The sequence below is a fragment of the Solea solea genome, chromosome 13 (assembly GCF_958295425.1).
Source record: "Solea solea chromosome 13, fSolSol10.1, whole genome shotgun sequence".
NCBI lineage: Eukaryota > Metazoa > Chordata > Actinopteri > Pleuronectiformes > Soleidae > Solea > Solea solea.
The window spans coordinates 8,366,249-8,384,317 of NC_081146.1; the positions used below are offsets into that span (position 1 = coordinate 8,366,249).

The 18,069-nt window shown below is 41.9% G+C and overlaps 2 protein-coding genes across 4 annotated transcripts in view; both read left to right on the forward strand.

Moving 5' to 3' along the window:
- atp8b2 (ATPase phospholipid transporting 8B2) overlaps nt 1-10,133 on the forward strand; it is a 29,274-nt gene extending 19,141 nt beyond the window's left edge. For 2 of the 3 annotated variants that reach the window (XM_058648291.1, XM_058648290.1), the window contains 11 exons: nt 709-820; nt 1,153-1,258; nt 1,817-2,099; nt 2,327-2,510; nt 3,842-4,065; nt 4,178-4,261; nt 4,612-4,857; nt 4,944-5,082; nt 6,018-6,148; nt 7,895-8,497; nt 8,586-10,132. In XM_058648291.1, the coding sequence (XP_058504274.1) occupies nt 709-820; nt 1,153-1,258; nt 1,817-2,099; nt 2,327-2,510; nt 3,842-4,065; nt 4,178-4,261; nt 4,612-4,857; nt 4,944-5,082; nt 6,018-6,148; nt 7,895-8,497; nt 8,586-8,684 (2,211 nt within the window). In that variant the 3' untranslated portion in view covers nt 8,685-10,132. Of the gene's footprint in view, nt 1-708; nt 821-1,152; nt 1,259-1,816; nt 2,100-2,326; nt 2,511-3,841; nt 4,066-4,177; nt 4,262-4,611; nt 4,858-4,943; nt 5,083-6,017; nt 6,149-7,894; nt 8,498-8,585 lie in introns of all 3 variants that reach the window. The other variant, XM_058648292.1, reaches the window with a different exon arrangement.
- A 650-nt stretch (nt 10,134-10,783) lies between these two features.
- il6r (interleukin 6 receptor) lies at nt 10,784-18,034 on the forward strand. Its single transcript, XM_058648892.1, has 10 exons — nt 10,784-11,019; nt 11,878-12,477; nt 13,248-13,371; nt 14,122-14,300; nt 14,389-14,558; nt 14,646-14,790; nt 16,415-16,449; nt 16,573-16,624; nt 16,913-17,015; nt 17,097-18,034. The coding sequence occupies exons 1-10, from the start codon at nt 10,938-10,940 to the stop codon at nt 17,365-17,367; spliced, it is 1,761 nt and encodes a 586-aa protein (XP_058504875.1). The 5' UTR covers nt 10,784-10,937; the 3' UTR covers nt 17,368-18,034.
- The last annotated feature ends 35 nt before the right edge of the window (nt 18,035-18,069 follow it).

Genomic DNA, 18,069 nt, shown 5'->3' on the forward strand with positions numbered 1-18,069 from the left:
ATTTTAAGGATTTCTGCAATCCCAATCTCAAAACATTGCATGAGTGTGGTTCAAGTAGCCAGATTTGACAAATGACTTAAATGAGATGCTGCACTTATACCTGGCATTCATGCACAAACACATCCACGTTCATAACTGTCCCTCCATCTGTTTTATTTTCATAAACATTGAATCTTTATGGTTAGTTTTCAAAGTAAACATGTGTCTGCTTTAGAGCAACAGCATAGAATCATCACATGATGAGAGGAGACCACAAGGTGACAATGACGGCTAACTGGCATTTTCGGGGTTGCCTCCGAGTCTTGTCACCAGTCCATCACAAAACCACATAGAGACAAACAACCATCAGAGTGTCAATTTACTTAATCCTCATATTGCATGTTTTTGGACTGTGGGAGGAAACCGGAGAACCCACCGGGTCGCAAACCCGGGTCTTGTTGCTACAAAGGCAAGAGTGCTAACCAACCGTGTGGCCCTTGGCCATTTTATGTCTTACTATAATACACTTCTTACATGTAGCACCTTTAATGAGAGAGATGTGTAGTAATCTGTTTTCCACTGTATTATACAAGCGCGATGAAGTCATAACATAGAAGTTTGAACTTTGAAATCCTTTCTAAATGTTCTGCTGTTGTGATGGTGAAGATTGTCCATGTTTTTGTCTGTCTGTCTGTGTGTGTGTGTGTGTGTGTGTGTGTATGTGTCCAGCTCCTGGGTGCAACAGCCATCGAGGACAAGCTGCAGGAAGGTGTACCCGAGACCATTGCTGTTCTCTCTCTGGCCAACATTAAAATCTGGGTTCTCACTGGAGACAAGCAGGGTGAGAGGGATGCACTTTTACAACTAATTTCAGGGGTCAGATTGCATGCTGCAAACTTACCGGCATTTATAAAAGTTTGAGTCCCCTTGTACTAGGAAAGAGCTCAGCTTTCAAGAACAATCAATATTGTTGGTTAAAGCTTGATAAAACTGTTGGTCGCACTGAGCAATTATCACCAAACAACTGCAGACAGGTTGACGTAAAACTGAAGAGACTCTAATTATAGAAGTTTGTGGTTTCAAGAGCATTTAATGGACCTGAACTATAAACCACTATGCTCAACTAAAAAATCCAGGTACAGTCAGGTAACTTGCTCTCACTCCTTTACACAGAGACGGCTGTCAACATAGGTTACTCGTGCAAGATGCTGACAGATGATATGACTGAGGTGTTCATCATCAGTGGTCACACGGTCCAGAGCGTGCGGCAGGAGCTGAGGTCAGTGTCTCTGTTTGGATGGACTGCAAGTTTGCTAAAATCTTCATAAAAATGCTATTTTTGAGTCATTGATTTTGTCAGTGTTGTGTTGCTGTGACTGCCACATGTTTGAGCACACACTGCATTTCCCTAATGTGTGGTTCTCCACAGTTTTCATGGTTTAAAGATTGCACACAACAGTTTTCACAACTTGAATTGCAAAATGAGTCGCTCAGAAAGTTGACAAACATGTTAGGAACGTGCAGTGAGTGAGCCCATAGGAAAGATAATACACGCAACACAGTGTGTTGATACAACCTTAATACGACTGAAACTTAAAAAAAGAAATAGGGAAGATACTTACAAAATGCAAGGTATAAACATAGTCTCTTTGCTGACCTGCTCTTTTTCAATTTTGACCCTTCCTGTTTTTATTTCTACTTGCTCGTCTGCATCTGCTTTTCTTCTCTTCCATCCTCATTCCATCTGTTCTGTTAACCTCTTCATTTGGTCAGCTGTGTTGTTTTTGTCACACAGACAAGCCCCGTTAATGTGGAGTGTGTTTGTCTTCTTTCTCAGGAGAGCGAAGGAAAGGATGATAGAGCTGTCACGATCCACAGATGGAGGGAAGGAGGCAGGGATGGAGGGATGGGGAGAGGCACGCTTCACTGGTAATGGAATCAGAGAAGGACAAGAGGAAGGAGGAGGAGGAGGTGGAGGAGAAAAGCAGCTGCATTGCTCCTCCCCTCCTCCTCCTCCTCCTCCTCCTCCCCCTCTTCCTCCACCTCCTCCTCCACCTTCCTCCAATGTCATGGACAGCATCTCTGGAGAGTTTGCCCTCATAATCAACGGTCACAGTCTGGTATGAATAACACTACACTTATGTACAATATCATACTGCACACACACACACACACACACAAAACAGGCCGTGAAGAAATAAACTGCCAACTGTCAGGAAATGACAACTCGCCAGAAACGTGTTATCAATAGAGCAAACATTACAAAAATGGCACAGCAGGAACTGTGACCCTTTTGCTTTACAGTTAACCTTAAACGTCTGACTCTCTTTTCCCTGTTCTCTCACAGGCCCATGCTCTCGAAGCAGACATGGAGACTGAATTTGTGTCAACAGCGTGCGCGTGCAAAGCAGTGATCTGCTGCAGAGTCACACCACTGCAAAAAGCTCAGGTGGTGGAGCTCATCAAGAAACACAAGAGGGCTGTCACTCTGGCTATAGGAGACGGCGCTAATGACGTTAGCATGATTAAGAGTGAGTTCCGCAGACTGGATCAATGCATTAAGTGTTTGCAGAGAAGAAAGGAGGAAATGTAACTGGATTCTTTTTGAGATGGAGAGAGAAGTAGGTCTTTGCAATGTTGTTCACAGAAGCTGTTTGTCTATTCTTTCAGAGGTAGTGGATGCTCTGTGGAAATGTGTGTTGCAGTGGTTGAGGATTGGTTTCTAAGCATGTTCAGTCTTTTTTAACCTCACTGACATGCAGTGGCCATCCCAAAGTTTCCAAGATACCAAATAAATTTAAGCTGAGCCTTTTGGAAATGTTGTATGAAAAGATGTAATGTGATACACTGTACATTTGTGTTGAATAAGACTGGTTATCTGACTTAAAACTACTGTGCATAACTTTTAAAAAGATAAACAATGCTGATTAAGCCGCCTGTGGCTTTCACAGCGATATGGTTTCCACCAGTTACCAGTTAAACAGAACCAAAGTTCCACCACCCTACATCATCACTGGCAGGCAGAAGTAAACATGATACTGGCAACATGGCAGATTACACTGAGCTTCTGCAAGTTTTCCTTCTGTTGACTCAGAAAATTGTCCAGAGACCACTGTATGCTCCTTCCTTCTTTCTCTCGTGTACAGCTCACATGACAGGCCCACTGATGGCTGGTTAGAAATTTGGTTGAAGGAATGGAACCGTGCAAGTGTGAGAAGCCCTGTCGGTGCTTCTCATTATATAAACGTCACCTGGCGACACAGAAGGGATTCATTTTATGTGAGGACAGACAGAGGCAACAGCAACATGGCACTAGTAAAGTGAGACAGCTGCAAACAAACCTGTTCTACTGCTCAAAATCCCTGATAGTTCAGCAGTTTCATAGTATTTCTTATTCAATTTAATGGCAGCATACAAATAATGTTACATTGTTTCTGTTCACAAAGACTCATAATAACAACAACAAAAGAAATCCTCAAAAGTTGCGTACTGCAGCTTTATTGCTTGATTTTTGCGGGAACCAAAATGAAGTAACTAAATGTTGAGTAACTAAATGTAACCACTTGTTTTGTTTGTCTCAGTGTGTTTGCAATGTTGTGTCTTTTGTAAGCGTTGTGTCATTTCATGACTGTACACGTACATCACGGTTTGCCTTGTTTTACATCCTGTGACGTGTGATCTGAAAATGTGTGATTACATTACATCATTTCACACTCACCACAAAAAAAGTACTTGTGATTAATAGATATGGCAATAAATCTACAAGCCTTAAATAAGAACATCAGAGAAAAAAAAGAGGAAGTATTTTTTTCCTGTATGACTTTATGTCTTTGTCTCTGTCTGTGTCTCCTCATCACTCCAGGCGCTCATATTGGAGTTGGTATCTCAGGTCAGGAGGGGATTCAGGCCGTACTGTCCAGTGACTACTCTTTCTCCCAGTTTCGCTTCCTTCAGCGGCTCCTGCTGGTCCACGGCCGCTGGTCCTACCTGCGCATGTGCCGTTTCCTCTGCTACTTCTTCTACAAGAACTTTGCCTTCACCATGGTGCACTTCTGGTTCGGTTTCTTTTGTGGCTTCTCCGCTCAGGTCAGAGAGCAGAGGTCATGGCAACAACATAACATCAATACCGAGGTGTGAGAAAATCACCGCCATGATGTTGACCGTGTGTGTTTATGTGTATCTCCTCTCTCTCTCATAGACTGTTTATGATCAGTACTTCATCACCCTCTTCAACATCGTCTACACCTCCCTCCCTGTGCTGGCCATGGGGATTTTTGACCAGGTCTGAATGAATCTCACTGCATCAGTAATTCTCCATTGATTATTCCCATGTCATTTTGTAGGGGTCCTGTCCTTCATATTCTTCTTTCCTTTGAAATTGAAAACATGAATGTTACATTTCTGTACTTGATCAACCATGACAAAAGAAATGTAGCTGTTTTATTATCAGTGATGTAGGTTTATGTGGGTCATCAGTCAGGCCACAGCACTAGAAGTCGGTGTTTAAAGCTCAACCAATAACACAGCTAGTAGCACTTCGACACCATGTCTATTTATTGTGATAGTACGTCTTGAGCAGGTAGCATTTGTGCATTAACATTTAGCTCAAAGCTGAATTCTGTCCTATTACAGGACGTTCCTGACCACAGGAGTCTGGAGTATCCAAAGCTGTATGAGCCCGGGCAGCTCAACCTCCTTTTCAACAAAAAAGAGTTCTTCATCTGCATCACCCAGGGTATTTACACATCAGTGGTACTGTTTTTTGTCACCTATGCTGTCCTGTCTGATGCCACCCAGAGCAACGGAGTGCCCCTTGCCGACTACCAGACCTTCGCTGTCACCACGGCAACAGCTCTGGTCATCGTGGTCAGCGTACAGGTGCTTGTGCCCACAGTGGTTTTAGCTTTCCGTCGTTCCATCATGTTGTTTTGTTTTGTTTTTTTAACACATGCTTTTGTGTTCAGATCACTCTCGACACCGGCTTCTGGACAGTCATCAACCATGTGTTTGTGTGGGGCTCGCTCGGCTCTTTCTTCACCATCATGTTCGCGCTACACAGTCAGGCCCTCTTTAGGATCTTTCCCAGTCAGTTCCACTTTGTAGGTCAGTCCTCCTCTTTACACACATACGCACATACACACACCACACACTGTGTATCACTACTGGATTATTGTGACTGATGAAATGATGCCTAATGTAGAGATATTTATAAACAAGCCAATTTCACTTTTTCTGTCTTTTACTCGCGTAATCTCAAAAAGTAAATGTCATATGTGGATAAATGAGGTTGTGGCTCATGGAAGACATTATTAGATCTTGGTGGATATCCAGATATGGATCCAGAATATGGGAATCAGAGTGACCTTGGTGGAGGTTTTGTCTCTCTCAGTGCTTTCTCTAGTTGTTGTATTTTTAATGCATTTTTAACAGTAACCCTTAGATGATGTTAGATTTTTACAGAGTAAAACCAAAAAGATTGAATAAGAAGGTCAGGTATACACGCAGGGTCCAGTATTATACTTGTAATGAACCCGTCTGTAGCATTCCTCTCCCTCCTCCCCACGTCACTGCATGTGTTTGGTGAGGTGGCCATTTATTCAACGATTGGATAAAGTATTGTCAGATACTGGCAACGTTTCACCACGACTTGGAGCAAACACTCCAGATCAGTGAAAATACAGAGCTGATGAACACATACTTTAACAAAGAAAATAGAATAGAATAGACTTTAATGTCCACCAAGGTGGAAATTTGCCTTTGGCTCACCAACATAAAGTCATAAAAAGAGACATGACTTGTGACATCGAGTGAAATTGACACAGAGAGAGTTAAATGACATCAAAAATAGCTGTCAGTTAAATGTGTTCATGATATTAGATACCCAGTGTATCGGTCATACTATATAGTTTTATATATATATAAGAATATGATAATCACTGCAGTCGCAGTCTGACATCTTTTCACTCCACCACAATTGTCACATTTTGAATATTGTGTTCTATGACTTTGTTCTACTTTCTTGTTTATGTTTGTCTCAGGTAGTGCACAGAGCACACTATTGCAGCCAGTCGTGTGGTTAACTATTGCAATGGCCACAGCAATATGCATAGTTCCAGTCTTGGCATTCCGCTTCCTCAAGCTGGACCTGAAACCTCAGCTCTCCGACACGGTGAGAAAAGGCACACTGATGTCTCCATCGCTTTCATCACGACGCGCGTCACTGTCTTATCTTTCAACATGTCAGGAAACTCTCTGCCTCTGCCAATGATTAACTGCACAAACTGTTCATCTCACTGTGTGTGTGTGTGTGTGTGTGTGTATGCGTGTGTGTGTGTGTGTATTTGGGACCTTTTCTGGCGTAAACACTGACCTCATCAGGACCAGTAGTTCTCATGGAGACCAAAACGGATCAGTTAGGGATAATGCTTTGTCCAAATTAATGGAAGTCAACACAGAGTGTGTTGCGCGTGTGTGTTTGCGTGTGTGTGTGTGTGTGTGTGTGTGTGCGTGAATGTGATGACTGCTTACCATCAGTGTCCTCATGCACTTTAAATGCAGAGCAAATATTGACTTGAACACTGGACCCTAATGGCACAAGCTGTTGATTTTATTACATGTAGACTAATAGTGTCTTGAGCTACCCAGGCATACCAACCAAACCAGCTGTCAAGCATGTTATTGCAAAGTTATTTCGGTGTTGTTTTCCCTGCAGTCACAACTACGGCTTTGTGTGCAGAACAAGAAGTGTTCATGTTAAAGACAGGGCCTGAGACACCTCTGTCACACACTGTCAGGGAGAAAATGACACTTGTACACATCCCAGCTTCTGTTCCTGCATGGGAGAAAATTACTTTCTTACCAGCAGATGGAGGTCGTCTGACAGAAGGGCTCCCAAAGTTGTTGCGGTGTTATGCTTTATCACCTCAGAGGTTTTGTAACTGCAGGTGTGCCTAATGGATTAATCCAAGAAAAAAAGACACAATCAGATGGTTCTGGAGCCCTAGAGAGGAGTTTTTATCTTTTTGAAATTTGCCATTGACAGTTCTTGAATTTTGTGCAAGAAAGAAGTTGATATTTAGGTAGATGTCTCCCACCACTTGTTTGTTATGATGCAGGGTTTCATGCTCCCTGCATTGCTTGATGTACGACTAGGCCTACGCAGAAACAACGTCGAGTTGTAATTACTAGCAGTGCACTACTGTTCACTGTCTCTCTGGTCCTTGAATTTGAGGGAATTGGTCCTAGAAAGTCCTTGAAAGGTTCTGGAATTTGATGTCAACCAAGGCGTGGTTAAGAGTGGAAATGTGTGTCACAATTTCCACGTGACATCTTTTTTTTTTACCACTTTAATATCTAAATAATTGATATCTCATTTCTAAATTAGATTTCTTAAATGTCTTATTTACTATTATTTCATTTATTTTATTTAGGGGGAAGAAAATTTGAGTTTAATCATATACATCTGCAGCGGTCTGCAGACGTTACCCTGTTGACTTCCTGTTCATCCAGCCTAGATCCTTTGTACGCCACCATGCAGAGCATACCGTACTGGTGTGTTGTGCGCCGCCCATAAACCTCTATGGCCCCTTGTAGGGTCCTCTTCTGAAAGAGACATATTTTTGTAGGGTGCAGCACGCAGGCACCTTACAAAAAGATGTCTCTTCTCATGTTTTGATTGGCTCGAGCTTAACATCCAATGACAGACGGACAACGGCGCCATTTTCAACGGCGCTGAAAATGGCCATTGAGCTGATGCCTACAAAGGTCACACACCACCCTCATGTGTAACCTAGTAATGACAAGGGCCTTTGCTGGTCTTTGAAAGACCAGTTGGGCCTAAGAAAAACAAACTGTGAGTCACAGTAGTTCAGACAATACTGATGTTCCCCTGCCTTTTCATCTGTCCGTACTCCAGGTACGCTACACTCAGTTGGTGCGGCAGAAGAAGCGAAAGCCAGTTGGTCGCAGTGTGGGAGATGCCTGGCGCGGCGTGGGCAGCATGTCAGAGGGTCGTCTGGGTGCTCGGGGTGGTTCTAGGAGGTCAGGCTATGCCTTTGCCCACCAGGAGGGGTTTGGGGAGCTGATCACCTCAGGAAAGAACATGAGGCTCTCGTCTATGGCCCTGGCCAACTTTGCCTCCAGACACAGCTCCAGCTGGATCGACACACTCCGCAGGAAGAAACACACTCCACCCAGCACCTCAGGGGAGTGCAGTCCAGCACCCAGTTGTGTCTCTGGGTCAGCTCCTCCACTTTCAAACTCCTCTTCTGTTCTGGGCGGCTCACAGGATACACCCATTGAGGAGGAAACAGGCGCGGCACCAACCCAACACGCACAGTCTGTTCCTACTTCATCCACACAATTGTCCCAATTTGTAACACCAGAGTCAGAACCAGCTGCCCCTCAGGGTCAGGGTCATGCTCAGGCCGTGAGCGCTGGCGTCTTCAGCTCCTCACCATTGAGATGCCATGGAGGAGACTCAGCTGGAGGCTGGATGGTCACTCTCAGTGCAGTGCAGGTGAGCTGCTCTTTTTTTTGCTCCTGTTCACGTAGCAATCCACGAAACAGTTGAAAATCATACTTACTATAAAATATCTCTCTTATAGGAAGCTCTGTTTGGTTGGAAGAGTATTTCAGCTCGCACCACTGCATCAAGTAGCCAAGGCCTACCCTCTGTTGCCAAGGAAACCAGCCATGTTGAATAAAGCATTCATAATAAATGGAGGAGTTACTTACTTTCTCAGCGTTTTGCACACGCATACAGGATAATGCTCTCTGCTGAGCACATAGACTTTTAGTAAAGGACACAGCATCGTCCTCTGTTTCCCAGCTGATGTGTCTCAAAATAAGTCATTTCTGTCTAAATCGCAAGAGGAAGTGCTACTTCCGGATGAATGGACTATAACCTGTGATTTTATGGCGATATTTTGTCCATGTTCCCACGATAAGCAGGGACTGTCTCCAAGAGTGTTCACTGATAGAACACCCTGCGATAAGCTAACTTATTATGGTGTTTTGTTTTTTTGACAAGTATTTGTCTCCTTCACAGCAAAGGCACACAGTCAACGTTCAACCACTGAAGTGCAGACATTGTTATCTGTATTTTTTGTCTCTGCCTTCACTATAGTTCTCAGTGAGAACGGTACCTTCATTTGCAGGACTTTGCAAGACTTTTCTCTCATTGATTTACCTTCCTATTTATTTGCCCTCTCCGCCTCGTGGTTTCTTTGTTGCATCATATTGATGTGTTTTAGTTGTAAGTGCTTTTTTTTCTGCTACGTGCAAGCTAGGCCTTTTTTGGTGTGGCCCAGATCATGTTTTTCTACATCGAAGTTAATGATTCATACCAACATAGTCTGACTTGGATCTGACCACAGTGTAGAGGATCTCAATCATACATTTGTACATATATACATTCATACTTTTAGTGAACAGTAATGCAGACACATACTGTGTATACATACTCCTCAGTGCTGTGTTTTAAAGTCTTATTTTTAAAATGTACTGTATATTTGATTTGAAGATAAAGTGTTAAGGAATAATTACGCCTTAAGATTTCCAAAATTGTAGGCTTCTATACTCTCATCAAATACAGATGCCTGACTCAGAGTTGGGGTGAGATCATCATCGAGCAAGTGGAGGATTTATGCAAATCTGCTCACAGAGCTGAATCATCAGAAACAAATCAGAATGAGGACATGGTCTGGAAACAAGTGTGGACATGAATGTACTGTAACGTCTTTGGCCCCATGAGCTGTCAAAACATGGGAAAGGTAGTCAATAAACCTCTTCTTCTTCTTTCACACCAGAGAAGCAAACTGTGTCCATGCAAATGTCATTAAATATAGCAACTGGAGGGTGGTGAAATGTGTCGTGAGGTAACTTGAAGAGGAACTTGACAGCATGAGAATGTTTGGCGTTTAACTGCGTTTAACCGCAACAAGGGTTCCGTGATGCTCCTTGTGGTGAAGCAGAGACGACTTTTTAAATCCACTACTTTAACTTTCTATAGGCTGAGGTGTAAAATGTAAACAGAGGACAGAGTTACATGTCATAGAATGGAGTCATTTGCAAATCAAGAAGCAGCTTTGTTAAAAACTCTTTGACGAGGTGTCATTCCTGGACTCACAGAGAGGCGCTCCCCTGATAAATAAAAACTTAAGGCACGCTCTTTTAAACTTTTAAAGTGTCTTTAAATATAAAGATATATATAAAGGTTTCTTTTTCCTGAATGTAGAGCCAAATTTTTTTTTTATCACAGGCACAAAGATGAAGCAGTTGATTATAAAGTGTTTCTGCTTCACTGCACAATGCATTTAAAATGTTGACTACAATTAAAAATTAAAAAAAGAAGATAATTTTCAACCAGTTAAAAAAACACATTTTAACTAATTAAACATTGTGTTTTTTTGTATTGTTGAAAATGACCATTCCGTTATTTTAAATAGTTTATGTGACTCTGACTGGAATGAATTGAATTGAATTGAATTGAATTGAATTGAATTGAATTGAATTGAAAGTAAAAAAAAAAAAAAAGCTCATTTTAAATAGCCTTTCTTATTCTTATTAACAGAAGAATAACAGTCTATGATTGGAATATGTCTACTTTCTTTCAGGATCAACACACTAAAACAAAGCATGGTGCATAGGCACTTGCTGAGTGTGACATATTAAAAATAATCTTATAATTGCAGGACTATATTCAGCTCTGTGGGGCTTGTTTAGACCCCGAGGAGGATTTCCTCTGAGTAACGGCGCTGAACTGCGCAAAGGGAGAGTTGGGATTTCACAATAACAGCAAAGTTCAGTAACTATAGAGGAACCAGCTGTCCGTGTGTGGCGGTGGAGGACAGTCTGTGGCATGACTGTAAGTTGTTGGACTTAAGTTTGGCATTAGAAGTCTCCGCGCTGGAACGCGCGCGTATGGGAGATTGTTACAGGGAGATTGGTGCGCAAAGATGCTGATACTTCTCATTGTACTGTCAGTTGTGGTCGTCGCACAGGACCACAGCATTTTCGACGGAACCTGCCCCAGAAAAGGTAAGAACATCCACTCATGTTTGTTTGTTTATTTGTATGTTCGACTGGACTTAAGAGAAGATACATTCATTCAACATAATTCAACAGAACCGCTTAGTCTGAGAGAAGTTTTCATTTAGGTTCGGTTCACATCTTTTTTTTATTTTAGACGTCGAAGTTTGATGTTTTCTGTCTTTGAATAATCTAAATTGTTACTATTATATTGTATTTTTTGTAACATATACTGTATGTTTTCAATGTGTCATGTAATAAGAAGAAGAAATAGAAATAACTGATTTGTTGGGATAAAACTGCAGGAGTGGATATTACGCTTTAAGTCAACTCCTTTGCTTTTGACTGGAAAAATGTGCACTTTAATTGACCAGGGTCAGGCAATAAATAAAAATTTTTTTCTTCTTTCATCTGTTTTAAGCATAAAACGAGTCCGTTTGCGATAGCTGTGTTTCATAGATTCCAGTTGGAAATGACAAGTAGATGGGAAACATGGAGAAAGGAGGGGGAAAAGTGTGTTTGAACTATATGAAGATTTTCATTTCATTTTAAGCTCTAGATACAAACCAGGAGAGTCATAACTAGCTGAGCACATAGACAATCAGTGGAACATCAGACAATTTTAAGCAATACAAGCTTATACAAGGACATTAAAATACAGAACAGAAAAAGAAAGAGTACAGACTTGATAAAAGAGGAAGTTCAGAAGCAGTGTGTAATTTTGGTTATGCAATGTTGCATCTTTCCTGTGCTGTGTCCTGTCAACCGTAACTTGCACATGAAACAAGGATTATAATCAGCCATGCTTGTATAATCCCAGAGAGAAAGCAGAGACACTTCAGAAGGATGTTTTTTGTGTTTTTGCAGACCCCCCAGCTGGTGTGCTGGTGTTATCGCCGGGCAGTAACTTGGTTCTCACTTGCAAAGGTCATGTAATGGTGGACGGAGTAAAGGTCAACACTGATAACAACTCAAGCATCACTGGGAAAGAGAGTTCCTCAGTTGCATCCACAGACGCTGGAAACGCGATAAACAATCACCAAGTCACATACAGCTCTGAAAAAGAAGGATTTCACACGAATCCTGAGGCAGAAAATAAGAGTCTCAGATTCACGGATACGGCACACACAGATTCTCCCACCACTCACATGGTCCAGCCAACCAGTGCAGGAAGACTTCTGAAGAGCGAGTATGACTTGGAGGTAGATGAAGACGGGGATTATGAGGAGGACGAGGAGCAAGATTTGGATGAAGGGAGAACAAGAGTAACAAGAGGCATAAAATCAAAGCTTCAGTGGAAGTGGAACGGGAAGACAGTGGAGACGGGAGTGAGAAACCAGAGTGAAATCACACTTGAGAGAAGAGGGGCTTCACTGTCTCTGTCGGCAGTGAGAGTGACAGACACTGGGAGATACTCCTGTCATCACAAAGGCAGAGAGAAGTTCTCCTTGAAGGTGTTAGTTTCAGGTGAGTCATGTAACACAAATAACACAAATGCCATTTATTTTACTGCAACATAAAGTCATTAAGTAGATAACAATACAAATCATGTACAAAGCAAAGTGGAGAGGGTGTTTAAAATGAGGGACAGTCAATATAAGCAAACAGGGACGTTCAGAATTGGAAAAACCAGTGTGGAATAGTTCCAATAAAACATGCAGTGCTCGCGTGTCTCGAAAATAGATTATTTTGAACCTTTAAAAACATACCGTGCTTAAATGTATTACGCCACAGTCTAATGTAAGGTTTATGCCACAGCTGCCCTAAATTAACAGCACTGGTAATTATTAATATCATGTTTCTATAACGGTTAATACACCAGAAACCAAAAAAACAAAAAGACCTACAAGTTGTTTATTATGCAATAATGATAGACATTACCTGGTTACATTGTGATTCAGTTTTCTGGGGATGTGGTTTGCAGCAGAAGGAAGACATTTATTTTTTAATCAATCAATCAAAGTTTTCAGCATTTTGGATAATAACTCAGTACAAAAGTCAGTATTGCTGTGAAAAAATGTAATGTAATAATAGCTTATGACGGTTTGAGTTACTGTGTAGTTTAGTTGAGTGTGCTGACACTGTGGGACACTGAGTGGCCTTGAGGGAGGTTTGCACTCTGAGTGCTTATTTAATGAAATACTGACTGTTTAGTCGGCAACATTAACACAAAAGTTTTAGTTGTAGCCTGAAGACGAACAAATGACTGAGTGAATTAACATAGTCTTATCTGTCAGACCCTCCTGAACGGCCCACTCTGTCCTGCTACAAGAAAACACCAACCAGTAAGATCCGCTGTGAGTGGAAGCCTCAGCTGCCTGTGATCAAACAGATGAGCTCTTACCTCATACTGAAGAAAAGGTAATGATCCCCTGTGACAGGTAGTTTATATTATTTAACATAATGCAAAATGAATCTATTAATAAAAAAAAAAAACATACAGAAATAACTCATTATAACTTGATATCAAGTAGCGGGCCGCATGAAATTGATTGGGAGCCGTATGTGGCACGTGGGCCGCCATCACTTTGACCATTTCAACGGTATGAACGGTATTGACTGTAACATTAAAGTTATAAATGGAACATTTATAACTTTAACATTTAAAAAAAAATAAAAAAAAATAAATGGAATATATGCAAATGTGTTTCTCACAGAATCAGAAGGTTAATGTTAATCTTTTTAATAAACACACATAAACACATAAGGGAGCCATTTCTAAGCCAGAATCCTTTTTCTTCATATGTAAAACATGAATAAAAGTAATTTTGCTCTACTTCTAAATCCTTTACTGTCCTCTCGTTTCTTGTTAGAATAACACAATTCAAGCATTGGCAGATTTTATTGGAAAATTAACTTAAACATATGTTTTATCCTTTAAAAGAAAATGGCTGAAATGCTTAAATTTAGCATTTGAAGGAGAGGAAATGTGAGAGGTGTCTATTTAAGTGTATAGGTATGTGATACAGTGCATTTAAGTAAGCTTTGCATGAAGTTAAAGTGATGAAGGGTTCTGAAACATCGGTGGAAGTTTCGGGACTGATAACTGTCTTTGTATCATGACTCGTCATCGTGAGGGACTTTCCTCTCTGTCCTTTCGCCCTCTTACAGCCTGTCAGAGACGTTCCATCAGTCGCAGTGCTCATACTCAGGACAGCGCTCTCGCTTTTGGTGCGCTCTGGACCAGAACGAGGACGAGCTGCGAGTGCTGCACATGGCCTACCTGTGTGTTTCCAGTATCACAGGCCAAGTCGCCAGCCCCCTGCTGCCTTTCACACCGATGGACATTGGTACTTGAGTGTGTCCATGATGTTACTGTGCATTTGTGATGCGATGTAAAAAAGGCTGTGCTCACTCTTCCCCTCCCCGCCCTCACAGTAAAGCCAGACCCTCCGTCAGATGTGACAGCCACACAGGAGGAAGGACATGAGATGAGGATAAAGGTCGCCTGGAATTTTCCGGCCTCCTGGAAGCTTCAGGACAGATTTTATCATCTAATCTATGAGGTCAAATACAGGCTGCTCGAGTCGCCATTTACTGATGGCCAGGTGTGTTCTGTTAATAAATACGTTTCTTTAACACATGTGCTGTACATACATTATCCACGTGTGTTTACTTTTCACTTGTTTATACAGGTGAAAAGGATTAAGCGTCTGCATTCACACACCATCACCGATGCAATTCCTGGTGTTCAGTACCTGATCTGGCTCAGAACTAAGGAAGAGTATGAAGGTCAGTGGAGTGACTGGACTTCACCTCTCAGTGCCAGCAGCTGGACAGGTAAACACACGCATGCACACGTGGATTAAAATAGATTTCAAATCAAGCCACTTAAAGCATCATTTTTAAATATAAACAAATTGAAATCAACGTCTAATGAATCAGCTCCATGTTTCTCTGTATAGCAGTGTCTCATATCACCCAGAGACACTGCACACAGGACGTCATTTGTTTTATGTCAAAGCAAACCGAGGCGACAGTGACATTGCACTAGTACGACAAGATGGCCGCAAACAGCTCACTGTATGACTGAAGACGCACAAAAGTGCCAGAAGTGAATTTTACAGTTTGTCCGGATAAATGCTTTCTTGCCCCCGCCCACCACTGCACTGCTGCTGTATGCACACAAGTGCTCCCTCAGTCAGGTCTGATAGTATTGCTTGACAGAGTCTGTTTTCAGATGAAAGATGCAGCACACAAATGATGTTACATAATACTTTTTGTTGAGCAGCCATTGACAAGAAAACATACCCACCTAGTATTATGATCATGGAAGTGGCAAAAATGGAGTGGACCTGTAAATCCTTCAACTTTTTCAACAAGTAATCCAGTAATTCATTATCCACCTGGACCGTCACTTGACACAGACAAAAGTTGCCATGACAACCTGAGGGAGCAGGGCTCCTGTTTCCTCTCTGTGTGAATGGGTTTCCCGAAGAAGTTGTGCAAGTACATACAGACTTTTACCTCTTCCAGTCGTCCTTCCTCTCCTCTTTGAATTGACTTCCTCTGTTGAACAAATGTCGGAAGTGTTTATTACATCTAAAAAGAAAGTGACACGTGGCCTCGCGTATGTTGGGAGTGAAGTGAGAGCTCGTTTATAGTTCTCTCCTCATCTCATTTGTGTCATCTCTCTGTTCTCCTAACAAAGCAGCCAGTGACCCTCTGAACTTTGATAGAAGACAGAAATCGTTTGTTTGTTAAACAAACAATAAAGAAAGCCTCTAGTAGCCGAAACATTAATCTACTGGTGAATGTGACTCCTCCTCCTCCAATAAATAGCTCAGATTGTTATTGTAAGCAAGGGCATGGAAAAGTAGGGGGACCTTTAGAGAACCTTCTCTAAAGGTTCTGACAATGTAACTGGGAACTTTGTTCTGTGAACCAAACATGCAACCAAAAACTAATGTTAGGGGAACGTTAGGAAAACTTTCCATATCAAGCACAGGAAAACCTATAGGGGGGGAAACCTTCAGGGAACGTTCCTGCAACCAAAAGGTAATGGTACATTCTGGGAACCAAAAATTTAGCCGGGGTAGGTTTGGTTGAAGACTGGTGGGGACACTGCGCCACTGTGCTGTCAGAGCAGCACATCTCTCTCGTCTCCTCTGTGACTCGCAGCGATATTTCTGCTCGGCTGTGATGCGTTCGCTGATGCTCGTAAAATCCGCTCACTTTTCACTCTCGCTGTCCTCGCTGAGAGGATAATATTACACTGCAGCCTGTTGCAGATCTCCTGGACCAATTATGAGTACTATTTACATACACACCCACATTTATAAACGTCGGGCCCAGATCGAAAAATACCAGGATTCCCCTTTAACTTTTCATGATACTTTACATGATCACTGACTTCTTTTCCTGGCAATGATAACCATATCTGCGTGTATGTTTATTTCCTCAGCTCCAAAGATCAGTGACGAGCTGATGACCACAATGGTGAGCGTTTGAAGTGTCAATCAATGTGTCCGTTATTAGGACAATCATCCATGCTCTCACGCTCTCCTTCATTCTCCTGTGTAAACTCACATGGTTTGCTGTGACACTGTCTCCAACCCACAGTTCCCAGAATCCATGGAGGAAGGGTCTGCAACAGAAGACGACGTGTCTGATGGTATGAAAGCTGGCACACAGTAAAATATCATTTTTCTGTGTCTATGTGAGTGCGTGAGAGAGAGAGAGAGAGGGAGAGAGAGAGAGAGAGAGAGAGGGAGGGAAATGATAGAAGAGAAACCCCTCTGCCCCACTGGGCTTTAACAGGAAACCATATCAGTAATAATAATCGAGGCATAATAATGAAACAAACTACAGGAAACACGGCTCAGTACACTTAACTCTCTCATTCTCTCCCTCACGCACACTCACATATACTTGTATGGACATTGTTGTCTTGTCCTAACAGTTCCTGGACACGTCATTAGTGGAGTGGAGGTGTCGCACCACGTCCTGTGGATGTGTGGTTCATTTCTTCTCTTGTCAGTCCTTTTGGCTGTCTACATGTTCAGGTAGCGAGACGGTGCACCATTTTGTGACGTTTCCACCATCTTGAATTTACGCCCCCAGTGAATTCTTTGTTTGAATTTCAGACACAAAGACAGACTCATACATAAACTCTGCTGTTTGAGTGCCATCGTCCAGTCTGCTGACTCGCCTCAACCTGCAGCTTCCACCCAATCTGCACCAGAGGGACGGGCCCTGGTGACTTTTACCCCACCGTGTCACAAAGAACCCCCGCCTACAGAAGCAGAAGAAGGGGAAGAAGAAAATGAGGAAGAAGAAGAAGAAGACGAAATAGAGGAGAGAACAGGAGCTATGCATTTCAGCAACACAGGTTATTTCTGGATCCTGAGGGAGTAATGACACAAAAAAGGGTCAAAAACATGCAAGAACATTTTGTCTTTGTATGGTTGGATTATTGTTGGTTTTCTTTCACTTCAGAACAACTGTCTTGGTTGAGAAGAGAAACTGTACTTAGAGTCCTTATGGTTCCACGTGAACTATTGGAAACCAACTCAGGGACAACTTGAAAAATCTGCTTTCTCTAACTCTATCTCATCATTCCCAGAGACTGGAATTTTCAGGATATCCTGCAGCCTTTTTACTAAATGTATATCTTGAATTGCAGTAAATGTATATAAATGTATGAAACACTGTCTATCTATCTCACACCTAAAATACCTCTGAAAAGACTCTCTTGTTGATGTATTTTGTCTGAACTGTTCTGTCTCCTGTGCGTTCTTACTGAAAATGTGTTGATAAACAATGACACTTGGATGCAGCTGTGAAGTTCTGCCGTCTGCCTGCCTCGTATACACTTATGTCATGAGTTATATCACTCACACTCTGTCCTACGTTTGCAAATATTCTTCACTATGTTTAATTTTTATTACCCTACCATTGTATATTGTTTTACTCTCCTTGTTTTGCGTGCTGTACTGTTGTTGTATCTATGAGGTGACCTGGAGTATCCTGCAAAACTCAGGTAAAAAATAATAAAAACTAGTAATAGATTTTTCAAAATGAATATGCAAAAATAACATTCAGCTTAACAAATGTATT

Bases quoted from the DNA above. Each gene is read 5' to 3' on its own strand.
- il6r (XM_058648892.1), top strand. From the start codon at position 10,938: ATGCTGATACTTCTCATTGTACTGTCAGTTGTGGTCGTCGCACAGGAC. The intron at 14,559-14,645 runs GTGTGTTCTGTT...TTGTTTATACAG, and splicing joins CGCCATTTACTGATGGCCAG to GTGAAAAGGATTAAGCGTCT. The intron at 14,791-16,414 runs GTAAACACACGC...TTATTTCCTCAG, and splicing joins CAGTGCCAGCAGCTGGACAG to CTCCAAAGATCAGTGACGAG.